This window comes from Rosa chinensis, chromosome 1 (genome assembly GCF_002994745.2).
Source record: "Rosa chinensis cultivar Old Blush chromosome 1, RchiOBHm-V2, whole genome shotgun sequence".
In the NCBI taxonomy this organism is placed as follows: Eukaryota; Viridiplantae; Streptophyta; class Magnoliopsida; order Rosales; family Rosaceae; genus Rosa; species Rosa chinensis.
The window spans coordinates 18,536,906-18,556,836 of NC_037088.1; the positions used below are offsets into that span (position 1 = coordinate 18,536,906).

The following is a 19,931-nucleotide window of genomic DNA, read 5'->3' on the forward strand; positions in this document are numbered from 1 at the left end:
CACCTTGTGCCGTGATAGTGAAGTCTTGCTTTCAAGATTCAAGATCAACGTCTCAAGATTTTCATCATCCACTCCCTTCATGGTGTAATTCTATCTTTTTCCTTGTAATTTCTTTTGGTTTTATTTTTTTTTGGATTTCCAAACTATGAGTGAGTAATTTTCTTGTTGAGAACTAGTATGAAATCCTAGTTATGTGATGGATATTTAGCTTTTGAATCTCTTTTTCGATTACAAGGTTTTGTGAATGCTTTGTTTGGTTTTGTTTTATAAAATCTTTTATATGTTTATGTCTTAGATTGATCACCTAAAATATGAGCATGTAATTGGAGCTAGTTTTCAGGTGCAGTGCGTTCACGGTCTTAAAACACTCAAGTAGTAAAGCCTACATGTTAGGTGAAATCAAACAAATAGAATGCATGCTAGGATGGCGTTCCTCACTAGTTTTGTACTCTAAAATCAATCTTTCCAAAGAGCTTAATGTGTTTATGTGTGCTTAATGAGTTAATTTGATAGGGTAGCGTTCTACACCTTGATTGCATATAAGCAAGCTTAGGATGCAGTGCGTTCACGGTTCTAAGTAATTTTGGGAAAAATAAGGCTTTAGCGGCGATCCTAAAGTTCTTGATTGGTTTCATTCACATGCCTTAGTACTTGAAGATTAGGTTAAATTGTCTTTCTCTTATCTTAGCTAGTGGTGGATTACGAAGTTCTCAACGTCCATACATCTGATTTGGAATCCCTAAAAATTGAAACATTTTCTTTCTTTTATTATTGTTTGCGTTTTGAAAACTCCAATCCCCCCTTTTTACATTAACTTGTATATATTTCTATTCTTTGTTTTATTTTTGTACATAATACTTTTTACTTTATTATTTTAATTCTTTATTTGTTATTTTTGTACATAATACTTTTTACTTTTATTAATTTATTTTTGCAATTACAGGTGTACCCTCAATCCCCGGACTGAACGATTCCTGCTTATCCTATACTAACAATTGTCTTTTGCAGGGTAATTTTGTGCGCTTAATTCAGGCGTACCAATTTTTGGCGCCGTTGCCGGGGATTGAAAAATCACTTGCTAAATTGTGTCATTTATTGTATATATTTGTTGTATATAAATTGTTTAAAACTTAGTTTAAATATTATTTATATTATTGAACACGAATTTTAATTGTAGGTTGTAAATTGAGAGGAATAGGTGAAGTCTCTTTTATTAATATTGGCCTAAACCCCTTATTGGTACCTAGTTCAGGTCCCTTAAGGTTGAGGGCGGCCTTTGTTAACACTTGTTGAACTGTCTTCACACTTATGAACTTTTTCATCTTAGTAAGTATAGCCTATGTGAAATGGTGTCTAGGAAGGGGACAACGTTCATGACGGGTTTTTGAATCCAGAAGTGCTTGCAAATGGGCCTAAACCACTATGTGGGAGTAGCTCATGCCAAAATGGATTTTTCCGCTCGTGTTCGTCCTCCCCCACCTGGCCATTTCAGTAAGGTTGCCCAAACGATTTGAAAGGGAGTTTGTGTCTAGGCGACTATACTTGGGCCGCACGTCCACTTGATTTACCGCTTGGAATTTGATTCGATATCAATAATGTTTATAACAAAAGAAATACTTGTGAATACTCTATACGTGTAAATTATTTTGTTGTTTCACACTTTAAACTTGTAAAAATACTTTTCACGTTTTATACTCACTTGTGTACTTAACTTGTGTCTTATGTACAATATACTTGTTAATTATACTTGTAGTTTGTAATTAATAGTTATACTTGTTTTTATTTTGTATTTCTTTGTTAATTATAGTTACTAACTTTATTTAATGTAGGTACCGTCTGGCTGCAAGACGTAAAATACAAGCGCTACTTGGGAGGCAACCCAATTCATAATATAATCAGATTTGCTTTCTCTTTCCCTAATTCTTTTATTTTTCAGCTTTTCCCTTGTTTTTGTTTTAGGATTTATATTTTTGTCTTTCATTTTGAGTCCTATAAATATTTTTGTCATTCATTTTGAGTCCTATAAATAATTTTTGTCTTTCATTTTTGAGTCCTATAAACTAAAAAAAAAAAAAAAAAAAAATTAATAATAATAAAAAAAAAACTTGCATTCATTCAGTCTTATTAAATTCAGCTATTTACAAAAATTAAAAATTAAAAAAAAAAAATTTAATAATGCACTATACTAAGCCATGTCAGCAGCTCCGGAGGAGTTGAGACTAAGCTCAAGAGAAATGCAAGAACCACCATTGTTGTCGTCCCAGCCACCGGAGTACCAACCATAGCCGCTACCTCCCTCAGAAGTAGTCTTCATGTTGCCAAAGACGTTCTCACCGTGCATGGGGAACAGTGGAAGAGTTTCAATCTCCTGGTGATATTCTCCTCGTTGTTCCATGATCGATCCATCAACACCATAGCCGACACGTGACCCAAAATTTAGATCAATGGATCTGTCAGTACTAGTAGAACCAGTGGAACCAAAGTTTAGATCAATGGACCTACCATCATCAGTAGAACTAGTGGATCCAAAATTGAGATCGAGAGATCCACCAACCCGAACGTTCCGAAATTCCCTCAACTTCTGCCTCTCACGAGCTTTGAGGTTCTGGAACCAAAAGAAGACGTTCTTGTCCTCGATCTGCCCATATTGTTGCAGATTAAGGCAGATCTCTTGAATCTGCTCTGGAGTTGGGCATTTAAGCACCTTGTCATAGTAAAGCTCCTGGAGGATTCTTAGTTGATCTGGTGTGGGAGTCCACTGGTTATTGGTCGGCCTGATAGGCGTGTTGGCACTACTCCCGGCTGCTTGGATGCTTCCTCCCTCCTCGGTTGGTTGCTGGGCTTGTAACTCCATTAGTTGCAGAGTTCGTGGTTCCATGTTGATGAGTTGAGGAAGTTGTGTTGGTGATCTAATTTTTCGAATGAAAGAAGAGATTGAATCTTCCTGATGGAAGAGAAGATCGGGAGGAGAAGGATTGAAATTGAAGAAAGGATTTGAGTTTCGAAAGAAAGGCTGAAGGGTTGAGAGAGAAAGGCTGGAACTCGGAAGAATTTTCTTTTGGAGTGAACAGTCGCTCCCTCAGAATGCACCTATTTATAGAACGAGTGAGCAGATCTCCACCGTTGGATGGACGATCTCTGAGATTAAATCTACGCGTTGGATTAAAGTCACCCGAAAACACGGAAAAGCTGTTGGCGCGTGGAGGACACGTGGGGGAACCAAACGAATCTCGAGGAGCTGTGACAGACAAGCTACAGCCGAAAGCAGGTCTAATTGCCATAAATCCAGGAAAAGAAAGGACACGTGGGGGAACCAAACGAATCTCGAGGAGCTGTGACAGACAAGCTACAGCCGAAAGCAGATCTAATTACCGTAAATTACGGAAAAGAAAGGAATATTTACACGTGGGGGAGTTTTTTTTCATTTGCATACGTGTTTCTTGGGTCGTGAACTGTCATAACTCTTCTCCTTCCCGGAGAAGCTTTGTTTAAACCGTGTGCCTGTGCAGTTTCAAATTCCTTCTACTTCCTCATGGCTCGAACCAAGGTTACCCCTCGCAGGGCAGTCAATCAACGCCGTGTTCTCTCTTTGGAGGAAGAAGGTCGTCAAGCGGCCACTAGAGCTGGGCTTACTCGTCCAGGGGACCATCGTCCTATCCGTGAGCGTACCCGCAGTCCCCCTCCTCTGCCTCGTCGCTCTCCCAGACTGCATCCCGGAGAGTCTTCTTTCGCACCAGCTGCTCGTGCTCCTCGGCCTGTGGCCACCCTGGAAAGCTTGTCGGATTCGATTGATGATTTGCGCTCCTCTCTCCGCGATGGTATTATGGTGACAGATTGGAGAGTCACATGCATGATCGATTACATCTCTGAGATGAACTTCTCTTTGATCTCTGTCACACTGCAATAAACAAGCTTGCTCAGGAAGTCAATAACTTGCAGAGTTATCCTCCTGGGTTTCCTCGCAAGGACGCTACTGCATCACACCATGAGGACCCTCCTCAGGAGGCTGAAACCAGCAATAGGGCTGCCACTCGCCCGCACACCGCTCCTCCAAAGGAGTAAATGGAGGTACAAGTCTAGGCTGAAAGACTTTAAACATTAAGCGCTACATGGGAGGCAACCCATTTCAACTATAGCTGTGGTGGAACCATCAAACGCAGATTTGCTTTCTTGAACTTTTCCTTCAATTTTATTTTCATGAATTTTAAGTTGTTTTAGGTTTCGTTGTGTTAACTTTCTCTTCTATGCTTGATTTATGCTTTGCATGCTTTATATTTGTTTATACATTGAGGACAATGCATGAATTAAGTATGGGGGACGGATTATTGCTTTATTGTGTTTTTAGTAGTTAGTATATAAAAAAAAAAAATGTTTATAACAAAAGAAAATGTTGTGATACACTAAGGTATATTGGATTAAACATAGTCTTGAAAAAGGGTAGCTGTTTCAGTCCCATTGCACATCGAGACTCCCTGTTCCCGTACCTAAGTGTTGAAATTAAATTAAATTGTAAAAAAAAAAAAAAAAATGTTGGTTTTAGAGTCTTTTTGTTTGTTTGAGTCTTAGGATGCTCTTAACGTCTAGGATGAACATGTCTCTGAATTCATGGCTGAAGGTTTTCACAATCGAAATAGGACTTAATTGAATTATGTGGTTAATCAACATTGTGATGCTTGTATGAAGATTTGAGATAGGATTGTAACTTGGTTCATTAAGCATGCTAGGATTAAGTCTGATTCATTTGACCCTAAGTGAGCTGTTGAGCTAAAATACTTTCTTTTCGAGTGCTTATTGATAATTCTAGAATTTCGTGGCTGTATTTGCAAAACCTCATCATTCTTTGGAAATCCAATGATCATGTGCCATAGATTTTAATGGACTAGAGAGTACTAGAACTCGGCTGTTGTGACTGTCAAAACTTGTATGCCATAATATGCACTGATCCTAGATAGGATAGAAGGCATTAGGGCAACCACCATAGCCAAACAAGCATGTGTCCCCAATTGTGCCCGTCGTGGGACTCCTTAGAATGAACCCCTTTGAGCCTACGTTGAAAACCTTTGTTTCATCACCCTCACTACCCTACCATGAGCTTAGTACAGGATATCTCTACCCTTGTCTTAGGGACTTAATAGAGCATGACATAGTATGTAGGGGTGACGATGAAAGACAAGTGTGGGGTGGGGAAAATCTAAGAAAAACAGAAAGAAAAAAAAAAGAAAATGAAAATGAAAAAGAAAGAAAGAAAAGCGGCAAAAGAGAAGAAAAATTGAAAAGAAAACTCTTGGGAAATTGTTGAAGTGTGGTTTTGGACTTGCAAATTTGTAGAAGGCTCAAAGTTGAAAATTATGCCTTTGTCCATTCCCATGTTGGTTAGAGTGAAGGTTTGGCCCAAAACAATGATATTTGGTCTACAAAAATGATGACATAAGGTGGTCCATATATGCTCTGCTAGGCCCTTAGGATTTTTGTATCCTTAATCTTCATTTCAAAAACCCTAGCTTAGCCCCATTACAACCTGTTTTAAGTGCTGACTTGATCCTTGAGATGGGCAGCCTTTGGTTAGTGGAGTCAGTTACGCAGTCGAGCTTATGGTTTAGGTCCATTTGTGCACTTAGTCATTTCATGAGGTCTTTAAAAATTCTTCACAAAATGCTTTTATTGATGAAATATGCAAGCTGTTTGTTGCCTTACAATTTGTTCTCTTGCATATACTTGAGTGTGAAGCTTTTAAGCATAGCCATTTCTGAGGGGAAAATCGAGAGTATGCCTTGTGAGTTTGGATTGGACTTGTCGAAACATGCTATCATTCACTGTATAACTTAAGTTCTCCATATCTTGCTTAGTCATATGAATGTCACAGGTTTATTAACCATGGAATTATCTATGCAATTTTGATTAAGTGTTTAACGTGAAAGCCATGAGTTTGGAGTCTCTGAGACAACAGTTAGGAGCAGTAGAGTCATTTACTTGCTTTTTGTCAAGCCTTTGTTCTGTTTTGTATTTTTGTTTTGCTAAGGGACTAGCAAAAGCTAAGTGTGGGGTAATTTGATAGGAGCATTTTAATGTGGTATTTTAATAGTTAATTCCTCACATTTTGCTTAGTTAATTCCTTAACGAATCGATTTTTAACTCAATTTCTATTTTTTAGGTACATTGGAGTAGATGATGATGAAATGAGCTGTTTGGCCCCAAAATGCGCATTTTGGCCTGACAAAGCGTGTCTTGGAGAAATTGAGCCAATGAGAAAGCGAGCTAGACAAGAAATGAGGAGTGGCAGACTAACCATCCGAACTCCAAATGAGTTGAAACTTTCCAGATTCATTCTAGAAAGCCAAGGATCATTTCTTATGAAGAGTGCCAGAGCAAACTATGAGTGGAAGGCCTTCAAACAATCAGTCCAATTTTCTACAGAAGCAAAACTGGAAAACTGGACCTGTAAGAGGTCCAGCAGCATTTTCGGCCCAACCGCATGGAATAAAAATCTGAAAATTTGTTAGAATGATCTACACGCATAGTGGAACATTTCATATGAAGAAGTCGAAGGCATATAATGAAGTCTTGTTAGAGAAATAATTGAAGGAATAAAGGGACAGAAACTGACCTAAAAACAGCTCAATATTCACATGTTCATGTTTCCTACCCACATGAAGAAAGCTAGATGCTTTTCTCTTTTTCCTTGGATATATTTTTCTTCTACAATCTCTTTAATAGATCATCATCACTTCCATGTTGCTGCACCTTCATGCTTTGCTTTCATTTCATCATTTCTCTATCTTTTCCATATTTTACAAGTGAACTTAGATCCACTTTCATTATTTTTCTTCCACTCATCATTTCACTCTTCTTTTTCTTCGCTATATAAACACCTTCTCCTCTCATTTTCCTACACACATTCCTTCATCCATTCCATCTTCTTTATCTCTCCATTTTCTTTCCATTTTCCTACACATATTCCTTCATCCATTCCATCTTCTTTGTCTCTCCATTTTCTTTCCATTTTCCTACACACATTCCTTCATCCATTCCATCTTCTTTGTCTCTCCATTTCCTTTCCATTTTCCTACACACATTCCTTCATCCATTCCATCTTCTTTGTCTCTCCATTTCCTTTCCATTTTCCTTTCCATCCTCTAGTTTCAAGTTTCTGCATTTCCAAGCAAAGAGAAGAAGAGGAGAACAAGCCATGAAGCCTCCTAGCCGTCATCATCCACCTTGTGCCGTGATAGTGAAGTCTTGCTTTCAAGATTCAAGATCAACGTCTCAAGATTTTCATCATCCACTCCCTTCATGGTGTAATTCTATCTTTTTCCTTGTAATTTCTTTTGGTTTTATTTTTTTTGGATTTCCAAACTATGAGTGAGTAATTTTCTTGTTGAGAACTAGTATGAAATCCTAGTTATGTGATGGATATTTAGCTTTTGAATCTCTTTTTCGATTACAAGGTTTTGTGAATGCTTTGTTTGGTTTTGTTTTATAAAATCTTTTATATGTTTATGTCTTAGATTGATCACCTAAAATATGAGCATGTAATTGGAGCTAGTTTTCAGGTGCAGTGCGTTCACGGTCTTAAAACACTCAAGTAGTAAAGCCTACATGTTAGGTGAAATCAAACAAATAGAATGCATGCTAGGATGGCGTTCCTCACTAGTTTTGTACTCTAAAATCAATCTTTCCAAAGAGCTTAATGTGTTTATGTGTGCTTAATGAGTTAATTTGATAGGGTAGCGTTCTACACCTTGATTGCATATAAGCAAGCTTAGGATGCAGTGCGTTCACGGTTCTAAGTAATTTTGGGAAAAATAAGGCTTTAGCGGCGATCCTAAAGTTCTTGATTGGTTTCATTCACATGCCTTAGTACTTGAAGATTAGGTTAAATTGTCTTTCTCTTATCTTAGCTAGTGGTGGATTACGAAGTTCTCAACGTCCATACATCTGATTTGGAATCCCTAAAAATTGAAACATTTTCTTTCTTTTATTATTGTTTGCGTTTTGAAAACTCCAATCCCCCCTTTTTACATTAACTTGTATATATTTCTATTCTTTGTTTTATTTTTGTACATAATACTTTTTACTTTATTATTTTAATTCTTTATTTGTTATTTTTGTACATAATACTTTTTACTTTTATTAATTTATTTTTGCAATTACAGGTGTACCCTCAATCCCCGGACTGAACGATCCCTGCTTATCCTATACTAACAATTGTCTTTTGCAGGGTAATTTTGTGCTCTTAATTCAGGCGTACCACCTTGCTCGCCTTTTAACATGTGAATTTTGATTTGTTTTTTGAATACAAATGAATTGTGCTTGAGTAATTTGGGTTTCTGCTGTTGATTTAAAATGAAATGTGCTTGAGTAATTTGAGTCTAGGAACAAGCTAAGGTAGTAGGTTTAAATTATTAGGAGGAGTTTGTGGTTGTGTCAATGATGGAGAAGGTTAGTTGATTCTGCTGCAATCGATCTGATGAAGAAGCAAAGTTTGTGAAATTTAATTACATGGCGAGAATCGTTAGTACTCATCACTACCTTTCATGATTCATGCATCCCCATGTCCTTAAAATTTCGTTCATAGTCCCTTAGCCTCAACAATATATCTCTTTTATATATTGCATTGTATAGCATTAATTAACCTCTAATAGTAGAATTTATGGTCAACAACTCATATATTTGCTTCATATAGATGGCAACTCATCATAAACATCAGCACTACTCAATTTTCAGGTTTTTTTGTTTCTTTTTTTTTTTTTTGGCTTATAATACCTAAATATTCATATACAAGAATGATGCAGCAGTACTGTTTCATTTATTCAAATTTGGTTTTTCGTGACACATTTATCCCATTCCTGCTCAAATTACACGCGCTGACGAATGATTATTTTTTTTTTTGGTGCAAATGATGATAATGGGTGTGTAGCTTTGGTGGTGGGAGTACTAGGTAATTGAACTTTCGATCCATCTCTGAAATGGCTGTTGGTTGTATATTGGGAGCTAGCTAGTTGCCTGCTACTTTGAGAACAACAGAACACTGTCTTGTTTGCAGCGTCAACAACACCATCAATTCTCATCTGAGTATTTCTCTTTCTTATTTTTTTTACTACTCTTGTTTTTTTTACTGTCTGATTATATCTTATACATGAGTCACTGTCTGTCAAAGATTAATGCAATGCCTTTCTCAACAACAATAGTGGAGTAGATTGTGTACATCTGCTGACATTTTGGTTGCAGATCATATTATTTTTGGTTGCTTGCTTTTGATATATTTATGTTACTTGTAGATAATGATATTTTTCTTGCTTGCTTCTAACAACATGTTGCTTCTAATATATTCTCTATTTGCGTCTGGTCATTTTAGAAGCATTGTAAAGCATGAAAAACAACCAGCCATTATTCCTTTTTCAGTAGACATATTTCAACCATTTTCCACTTTGTAATGAGAAAAACTGAATCAAAATTTGTCTTCCTATTTGGGTGCTCTTGCATATTTGTATGCTGAAGGTATATAGGGTAAAACATAATCTTGGATTGGTAGCTGTTTCAGTCCATTGCACACCGAGATTCTCTGTTCCAGTACCTATCAGTTTAAAAGAAACCAACAAATATAAATGAGTTCGTGTTGATATATCTGCAATTAAGTTTGTCTTCCTGTTTGCTTTTTCTGTTTGTGTGTAGTATAAATGGATAGAACATGGATGGCTGCAGATAGGAGATCTCGGCAATATAAATTAGGGGTGACACAGTTTTGTAAATTTGCCTTGGATAATGCTAGAGACCCTAACCATATTTGTTGTCCTTGTACAAAATGTGGAAATGTTGACTACTTTTCCGCTTCTGTAATAAGGGACCATCTATTTGTAAATGGTATTGATGCGAGTAATGATAAATGGAATGAGCATGGGGAGGCCGTATTGGATTCAGCAGCTGATGAATCTACTGATGATGCAGCAGTAGATTCAGATTCACATAGTTCTTACTCTGTGAACAGCAATGAGATACCTGAATATGAATTAGGGTTAGGTAGTGATGCAGACATGGAAAGTGATGAGTGTAACGAGTTTAGACAGTTTGTAGATGACGCTAATAAACAGTTATACCCTGGTTGTGATAGGCACACAAGGTTGAATGTTCTAGTGAGGCTTTACAACTTGAAAGCGAAGCACGGTATGAGTGATGTTGCTTTCTCTGAGTGGTTGATTGCGTTTGCAGAGTTTCTTCTAGTAGGCAATGAGATACCTGCCTCTGTCTATGAGGCAAAGAAGACATTGAGTTCTCTAGGAATGGATTACACTAAAATTCATGCCTGCGCAAATGATTGTGTTTTGTATAGAAAAGAGTATATTGATGCAATTAAGTGCCCTACATGTGGTATTTCAAGGTGGAAAGTAGGTAAAAACTTGAAAGAGAGGGAAGGCGTACCTGCAAAGGTACTATGGTACTTTCCTCATATTCCTAGATTCAAAAAAATGTTTCAGTCAGAGGGTACATGTAAGAGTCTGACTTGGCATGATACTGACAGAAAACGCGATGGCTTGATGCGTCATCCAGTTGATGCAACTTCATGGAAGTTAGTAGATGAAAAATTGCCAGATTTTGGTTCGGACCCTAGAAACCTAAGACTTGCATTGTCATCAGACGAGTTCAATCCCCATAGTTCATTAAGCAACAAGTATAGCTGTTGGCCTGTTATTCTGGTCGCATATAATATTCCTCCATGGCTCATAATGAAGAGAAAACACATGTTGTTAACTCTATTAATTTCTGGGCCTAAACAACCAGGAAATGACATCGATGTCTACTGGGAACCTTTGATAGACGACTTGAAACTGCTGTGGGAAGTAGTTAGTGGTATCTACGATGCAAGACAAAGTGAATACTTTACTCTTAGAGGTTTACTATTCTAGATAATCAACGATTTTCCAGCTTATGTTAACCTTTCTGGGAGTATAGTTAAAGGGTATAATGCATGCCCTATTTGCTTTGAAAAAACAAAACCAACAAGACTAGTTAATGGAGGGAAAATGGCTTACATCGTGCATTGGAGGTTTTTAGGAAGAAACCATCCTTATAGAAGGCAAAAGGCTGCTTTCAACAACCTTCCAGAACATTCTCCCCCTCATGTTCCTTTGAGTGGGGAAGAAGTACTGCACAGGGTGGAGTAGGAAGTTCTAAAGTACCGTTTTGGGGAAAAAAATCAGCTCCCTCCTTACAAGGGTGGGGACGATGAAACCAAGCCTTGCTGGAAAAAAAAGTCTATTTTTTTTAACTTGAATACTGGAAGTTTCTCCTTGTTCGGCATTGTCTTGATGTGATGCATATAGAGAAAAATGTATGTGATAGTCTCATAGGTACCTTGCTGAATATTCCTGGAAAAACAAAGGATGGGGTGAAAACTCGGTTGGATCTAGTGGAGATGGGTATTAGATTAGGATTAAGGCCTGATCTTGAAGGTCCGAAAAAGGAGCGCTTGCCATTGGCAAGCTGGAACCTAAAGACAAATGAAAAAAGATGCATATGTGGGTCTTTTTTTGGCATGAAGGTTCTTGAAGACTATTCTTCTAACATATCAAACCTAGTTTCCATGGACGATTTAAGGCTTAGTGGACTTAAATCCCAAGATTGTCATGCCTTAATGCAACAACTCATCCCTGTTGCCATACGAGGTGTGCTTGAAAAGCTGGTCAGAATTGCCGTGATCAGGTTATGCCTGTTTTTTAATGAAATCTGCAGCAAGACTATTGATGTGTCAAGGCTGCAGAATATCCAAAGTGAACTTGTTGAAACACTGTGTGAGCTAGAAAAGTACTTTCCCCCATCATTTTTTGACATAATGGTTCATCTAACAATTCACCTAGTTAGAGAGGTGGAGTTATGTGGACCAGTTTGCTTTCGATGGATGTATCCCTTTGAGAGGTACATGAAGATTTCCAAAGGATATGTTCGAAATTGAAATCGGCCAGAAGGTTGCATTGATGAGTGTTATATTGCTGAAGAGGCGGTTGAGTTTTTAGCAGAGCTTTTTATCGATGACAAGACTATTGGGATTCCATCTGACCCTTACATAGAGGACAAGCCTACCTCAGGTGCTACAGTTATTAGTGTTTACGGCAAGGTATTTGACCAAGCTCATCTTTGCGCGCTTCAAAACACGGATGAATTCAGAAGTTATTTTGTGTAAGTGCCATCCCTTTATCTAATATTGTGATTTCTGTTAATATTTCATGTACTTTTGTACACTAATCTCCACTCAATGTATCACTGCATTTTTGGTAATTGTAGTGAACACCTAGAATACTTGAAGAGGGAGTTTCCAAGATTCAAAAAGAATAAAAAGTGGCTTACAGACAAGCAAAACAAGACATTTGCAGATTGGTTGAAGGAGAGGGTAAGTCTGAATAGTAACAACATTTATGGGAATATTTCTGGTTGATATTCCAAATACTTATTTTCATTTGTTCAATCTCAGGTTGCTGTTCAACTAAGTGAACCAGATGCTCACGTTCCCAAGATTGTCAGATGGCTTTCAGATAAACCGAGCAATGAAGTACCAACATTCAGTGGGTATAGAATTGCAGGAGTTCAGTATAACACAAAGAAGCATGATGATCTTAGATCAACGCAAAACAGTGGTGTCTACTTACTTGCTAAGACACCACATGACAAGACCCGCCCCGGATTCCACCCTGGAATCCGAAGTAGCCCTGAGGGACCCACTTTTAAAGAAGGTTTACCAAAAATTTCGGCATAACCTCCCTTAAAAATGGACAACCCAAAAACATGTGGAAACAAATTTCACTTCTAATAATTCAACCACAACTCCTGGTGCCACCTTGCTCCCATCATTCAACCAACTCAAGCCCAAAAATAATAACAGTGTATCAAGTACTTCAAGTCTAAGAAACTCCAAGATTTAAGATACTACAATTCACAAAGTTAGGTCGTAGACCTCAAATATAATTCCATACAAGTCTGGGTCAGAAATCCCATAGTAATCAGAGCAATCTAGAAACGTAAATTAACATGGAGTACAGTAGGCTAAACAGGTAACCTACAAAATATGATGAGGGAAGCGGATGCGGTCACTATGGCTCACTCCTGAATGCCGAGTAGCAATACTGTAAACTGGGCATTTGAAACCGAAGGGCCCAGGGGAAAATACATAAAAACGTTAGCGTGAGTGGACAAAAATAAACAATTTTAAACCAAATGGATTTTATACTTTCCCACATTTATTTCTTTTAAAATTTCCCGATGCATGCAATGATTAACGAAAATAAAACAAGAGAAGTTCTACTGCCAGTCACAAACAATTAAAAGAAAAGGTTGAAACCCTTACACTCAAGGAAATAAAACCAGCCCCGCTGGCTAAAATAAATCGGACTAGCCCCGCTAGTCGAAAATAGTATAATGAGTAGGGGAAGACGATAGCCATACGAGTGAGCCTCCCAGGCTCGGGTGATAGCCTCCCAGGCAAAAGTACTCCTATTACTCCCGTAATATACCCTTACGCCACTATGTGTAGCGATAGGATACTGGGCTTCAGAATTACTGTCACAGAGACAGTAACCAGCACCACAAAGGCGAAGGGCTTCGGTGATCCCATCACCTCGCCACAAAGGTGGAAGATCAAAGCTAGCAATGATAAGTCACACAAAGTATGGCAAAAGAAAATCTGTAAACCTCATAAATCCATAAAACTTCCCCAACTCTCGTAAATGAATTTCCAACGACGTGTCCCACACGTCAGGAGTATCTCAAATTCAAAAATAAATAGGAGATAAATAATTATAAAGACTAACTCCATCGAAATCTCATTTCGAAAATCTCATAAAAATCTCAAATCGACGAATATAAATATAATATAAGGGAAAATCGTCTGTATAGTACCTGACCTTTGCCCCATTCTAAACTTCAGTACCTTACCTTCAGAAAATATCAGAACGGCACCTGAGGTTTCGACCCCGACCGAAGATCGATACCTAGAGCCGTTAGCTCGGTTACGGAAACTGATAACTGAAGGATATTTTTGTCTTTTCATGTCTTAATCCCTTATTTTTTCTATCAAAACATTTTTTTCTATTTTTTTCTCTCTCCCTACTCTCTCTCTCTCTCTCTCTCTCTCTCTCTCTCTCCCTACTGTTCCTCTGTCTTTATCTCTCTCTCTCGTTCCCATTCAAACCCAGAATTCTCTCTCTCTTTCTCTCTGAAACCCAACAAACCTAGAATTCTCTCTCTCTTTCTCTCTGAAACCCAACAAACCTAGAATTCTCTCTCTCTCTCTCTCTCTCTCTCTCTCTCTCATTCCCATTCAAACCCAGAATTCTCTCTCTTGTCCCTAGATTCATCAGAGGAACCTGAACAACAGAATGTACAAGGAAAGGAAAACAATGAACCCCCAGTGACCATAACACCTCAAAATTCCAATTTCTGCAATTCTCCTCCAAACTGAAATTTAATTATATTGCCAGGTAATGATGGGCTAAGTAAGATCGTTCCAGAACAAAAGCTAGCAGAGAGAGACCAGAGAGAACCCTAAGAGAGAGAGAGTCCACTCGTCCGGCTGTGCCGCCATGCTTGCCTTGGCCTCTGGCCAGGTCGGCGTGTGTCGAGTGCGGCCGGAAGGGATATGTGTGTAGATGATCAAAGATGGGGGTTGGGTGGCCTTCCTTTTCATTGTTTTCAGGTGGCGGCGGTGTTTGCACAGAAGAAAGGTGTGTGGCCGAGGGTGATTTTCCGTCGTGTGGCTGAAGGGCGCACTCGGTCTGGATTCTAGGTTTGTGGATGGATCCGGCTGGATACATCACAGATCATGTGGAGTTTGGGTGTGATGTGGTTTCGGATCGCATAACAGCAGGGGGCGGAGGGAGTCACAGCGCAGCGATCGTTCTGCTCGGGCTCTCGAGGGATGGGATTGTGGCAGTGGGCGATCTGATCTGATGGTGTTCTACAGTCGTCTGGGTCCGCAAGCAATAGCGCGGTGGTCTGAGAGATGCGATGGTGGTGGATGGGCTGGATGTGAAAAATTGTCGTGGGCTGGGGTCGATGCTTGGACCCTCCCGGTTTTGTTCCAAAGGTTGTTTTTTCTGGTGCGGCGACGGAGATTGTCCGTCAAGGGCGGCGTTGGGATGGTGGTGGTGCGTCTGGATCGGGTTTGCCTTGGTGGTGGGCAAAAATATTTGCTTTTTTTTTATTATTTATTTTATAAAAAAAAAACTAAAGAAAACAAAAATTAAAGGGTAAATTGGTCATTTGATGATCAAAATATGCCAGCCGTAAGTTTTTGTAACGGAACTAATGGCACTAGGTACCGATCTTCGGTCGGGGTCGAAACCTCAGGTACCGTTCTGATATTTTCTGAACGTGAGGTACTGAAGTTTAGAACGGGGCAAAGGTCAGGTACTGTACAGATGATTTTCCCATAATATAAATAGTATAAATCCGGAAATCACATCGGAAATAAATAAATAAGAGAAGATAAGCATAATCCAATGACGTGACCCCGCACGCCATAAAATCTCCAAATAATCAAATATCCAAAACCATTTCTGAAAGTAACCAAAATCTCGAGAAAGTAATACGATAAACAAATTATTATCTCAGAAACAAATAAATAAATGCATGCATTATTCTTTGAAAATAAAAGTCCACTCACAGTATATGGTCAATCCTGACGTCGCTCGATATTTTCCTCGTACGAAGACTCCTCTCGTCCTGTAGGAATAGTACTCGTAAAAATATATTTACAGGACAGAAATTAATTTTACGATAATTAGAAATTGAAATTCAAAACGTCCCCCTTCAACATCCCACTCCTTAATTCACATCGAATCTATCCATAATTCTCCAATAATATTCATTCATCGATATATAAATTCTAAAGTGAATTTGAAAGAAATCCGGCAATCGAATTCACGTAAATCGACAATTAACAATTCATGCTCAATTCGTAATTCCTCCAATTTCCACCAAAATTCAAGTATAAAATTCTACAATCGTTAAGGGATTTATGGAGTCAAAATAGTGAATAAAACGCAGCTTCACGCGCCACCCACAGTGGCCGCGCGTGGGGCCCACGCACAGGCGACCACTACCTCCGATGGCCACCAAATTCCGGCCACAGCAACATCACAACAGACCCAATAATTTTCTCAACTACAACACATTTCAATTTTACCTTTAAACGCTCGAAAATGGCCGGTGAAGAAAAACTCAGAAATTTCAAACCTAGGGTTTGAAATTTCCTTCAATTCGTCCTCCACACGGTAAATTGGAGCTAGAAACTTGAGGGCAAACGATCATCGGCTCGAGGTGCCCCTATTAGACTAGGTTTAGCGATCGGAGATGGCCGAAAATGAAGGAATTGCCGGAAGAAGCCAAACTGCAGCTGTAATGGTTCTTGCTTTGATTTGAGGTTTCTTGGCCAAATCGTTGAAATCCAAGGGCACCAGCGTGGGAAGGGAGAAGAGGCGATCTTGTGGTGGCCGGTTGTCCACCGATTGATGGCCGGACGGCGGAGAATTTAGGGGAAGAACAAACCGGCGAAAATGAGGGAGGAAGAGATCGGGGGAGAGAAAAGGGAGAGTTACCGTGGGTTTCCGAAAATGGAAACCTACAGTGGTAACTTTCCATATATATATATATATATATTTATTACCATGAATAGTAACTTCCACATTTTAAGCTATAACTTTCACATACGAACTCCGATTTGAGTGTACCACATGTCCAAGGACTCGGTTCAACGTCCCCTACAACTTACGTGAAGGAAATTTTCTCAAATTGTTAACCCATAAAAAGTCAACTTCTAGCCACCCCCCTAAAAGGTAAAACTATAACTGCAAATAGTAAAACATACAGTAATTGTTGTAACACAGTAAAAGGGGTAAATCGGATATGGGGTGTAACAATTCACCCCCCCCCCCTTAAAAAAAATTTTGCCCTCAAAATTTACATACCTGTCAGAACAGATGGGGGTACTGTCGTCTCATTAGGTCTTCCGGTTCCCAAGTAGCTTCTTCCACCAAATGATTACTCCATAGTACCTTAACTAAAGGTATCGTCTTGTTTCTAAGGACCTGCTCCCTTCTATCGAGTATCTGGATTGGTTTCTCCTCATAAGTCAGGTCCTCCTTCAAACGAATAGGCTGTTCTTCTAAGACATGAGAAGGATCAGCAATATACTTGCGGAGCAGGGACACGTGGAAGACATCATGAATCTTTGATAACCTCGGAGGTAGTATTAATTTGTAAGCCACTGGGCCAACTCGCTCTTTAATCATAAAAGGCCCAATAGATCGAGGACTGAGTTTCCCCCGCTTTCCAAATCTTACAACGCCCTTCCAAGGGGACAATTTCAAGAATACCCAATAACCTTTTTGAAACTCCAAGTCTTTCCTGCGGTTATCCGCATAACTCTTCTGTCTACTTTGAGCTGTCCTGAGTTTCTCCTTGATCAACTTAACTTTTTCAGTGGTAATCCGTACGATCTCTGGGCCTATGAGCTTTCTTTCTCCTACTTCATTCCAACACAATGGAGTACGGCACTGTCTTCCATAGAGAGCTTCGTAAGGAGCCATGTCAATACTGGAATGATAACTATTATTGTAAGCGAACTCAATCAATGCCAAATGGCTATCCCAACTTCCTTTGAATTGCATAACACATGATCTCAACATGTCCTCCAAATTTGGATAGTTCTCTCTGATTGTCCATCAGTCTGTGGATGAAATGCCATGCTAAAACTTAATCTAGTACCTAAAGCCTCATGTAGACTCTTCCAAAATTTTGAAGTGAAACGAGGATCTCGATTAGAGACAATAGAAACGGGTGGCCCATGAAGTTTTACGATTTCATTAACATAAAGTTCCGCCAGCTTGTCCATCCCGTAAGTTTTGTTGACAGGTAAGAAATGAGCAGACTTTGTGAGTCGATCCACAATCACCCAAATACTATCATGACCATTACGAGTTCGCGGAAGACCCGGAACAAAATCCATGGGGATGTGCTCCCACTTCCACTCTGGAATAGGCAATGGCTGTAGCAACCCTGAAGGTTTCTGTCTTTCTGCTTTTACCTGTTGGCACACCAAGCACCTACTCACATATGCTGCAATTTCTCTCTTCATATTTCGCCACCAATAGTATGGTTTTAAAGTTCGGTACATTTTTGTCCCGCCGGGATGCATAGCGTAAGCAGAACTATGAGCCTCATCCAAAATTTCTCGTTTAATATCATGAAGATTAGGTACACAAATTCTATTTCCAAACATTAAGGCTCCATCTCTTCTGAGAATAAAGTCCGTTTTAGTGCCATTACTCACTGCTTCTTTTAATTGTCTTAGATATTCATCTTCAACTTGTGCCTCCCGCACTTTATCAATGAGATTCGGCCTCACATGGAAGCTAGCTATCAATACTCCAGACTCTTTCTCAATCGTCAAATTAACTCCCGTAGATCGCAATTCATAAAGTAAAGGAACTCGAACTGCCTTCAAATGGGCTAAAGAGCTAAAGGGCTTTCGGCTAAGTGCATCAGCTACCACATTGGCCCTTCCTGGATGGTACTCAATAGTGCAATCATAGTCCTTAATCAACTCTAACCACCTCCTTTGCCTCAAATTTAAATCCCTTTGGTTATGTAGATACTGGAGACTTTTATGATCAGTGAAAATCTGGCATCGTGCCCCATAAAGATAGTGTCTCCATAATTTAAGTGCAAGTACTACAGCAGCAAGCTCAAGGTCATGAGTCGGGTAGTTCATTTCGTGAGGTTTCAGCTGCCTAGATGCATAGGCGATCACATTTCCATGCTGCATCAACACACAACCTAAGCCTTCTCTTGAGGCATAACTGTAAATCACAAACTCCCCGCTATCATCAGGCAATGCCAGAACTGGGGCACTAGTTAAACGTCCTTTGAGTTCTTGGAAACTTTGTTCACACTCCTCCGACCAAACAAATTTATCACCCTTCCTGGTCAATTTAGTGAGGGGGGCCGCAAGTCTAGAAAAATCCTGAACAAACTGCCGATAATAACCGGCTAAACCTAAGAAACTATGAATTTCCGTCACGGTGGTGGGTCTTCCCCAATTCAAAACCGCTTCTACCTTTTGAGGATCCATACTAATACCTTCAACTGACACCACATGGCCCAAGAATCCTATGATGTTAAGCCAGAATTCACATTTACTCAACTTGGCATATAGTCTAGCCTCCCTCAACGTCCGAAGAACTAGCTTCAAATGCTTAATATGAAGCTCATCACTCTTGGAGTAAACCAGAATGTCATCAATAAACACAATAACAAAACGGTCCAAGTATGGGCGGAATACTCGATTCATGAGATCCATAAAGGCTACAGGAGCATTAGTTAATCCAAAAGGTATCACCACAAACTCGTAATGACCATAATGTGATCGGAAAGCGGTCTTGGGTACATCGGACTCTCTTATCCGTAACTGATGATAACCTGTCCTCAAATCAATCTTAGAAAAGACTTCGGCACCCCACAATTGATCAAATAAATCATCAATCCGTGGTAATGGATACTTGTTCTTCACTATGACCTTATTCAATTTTCTATAATCAATACACAATCTCAAAGTGCCATTTTTTTCTTAACAAAAAGCACCGGAGCACCCCAAGGGGACACACTTGGCCGAATGAAACCTTTATCCAACAACTCCTGTAATTGGGTCTTTAACTCTTTTAACTCAGCAGGGGCCATTCTGTAAGGTGCCTGATATATAGGTGTAGTACCAGGGAGCAATTCAATGGTAAAGTCTATTTCTCTTACTGGAGGCAAACCAGGTAGTTCATCAGGAAACACATCCGGAAACTTCCTGACCACAGGAATATCCTCAATATTCAACACCTCCCTCTTTGTATCCACAATGTGTGCCAAATAAGCCTGACAACCTTTATTAAAAAGCTTTT

The 19,931-nt window shown here is 39.3% G+C and overlaps 2 protein-coding genes across 2 annotated transcripts; one reads left to right on the forward strand and one right to left on the reverse strand.

Moving 5' to 3' along the window:
- The first annotated feature begins 9,677 nt into the window (after window positions 1-9,677).
- LOC121053132 lies at window positions 9,678-10,901 on the forward strand. Its single transcript, XM_040519644.1, has one exon. The coding sequence runs from the start codon at window positions 9,678-9,680 to the stop codon at window positions 10,899-10,901; it is 1,224 nt and encodes a 407-aa protein (XP_040375578.1).
- Window positions 10,902-16,955: 6,054 nt separating this feature from the next.
- On the reverse strand, window positions 16,956-17,573 carry LOC112202884. The gene has a single exon (XM_024343924.1). The coding sequence runs from the start codon at window positions 17,571-17,573 to the stop codon at window positions 16,956-16,958; it is 618 nt and encodes a 205-aa protein (XP_024199692.1).
- Between the last annotated feature and the right edge of the window lie 2,358 nt (window positions 17,574-19,931).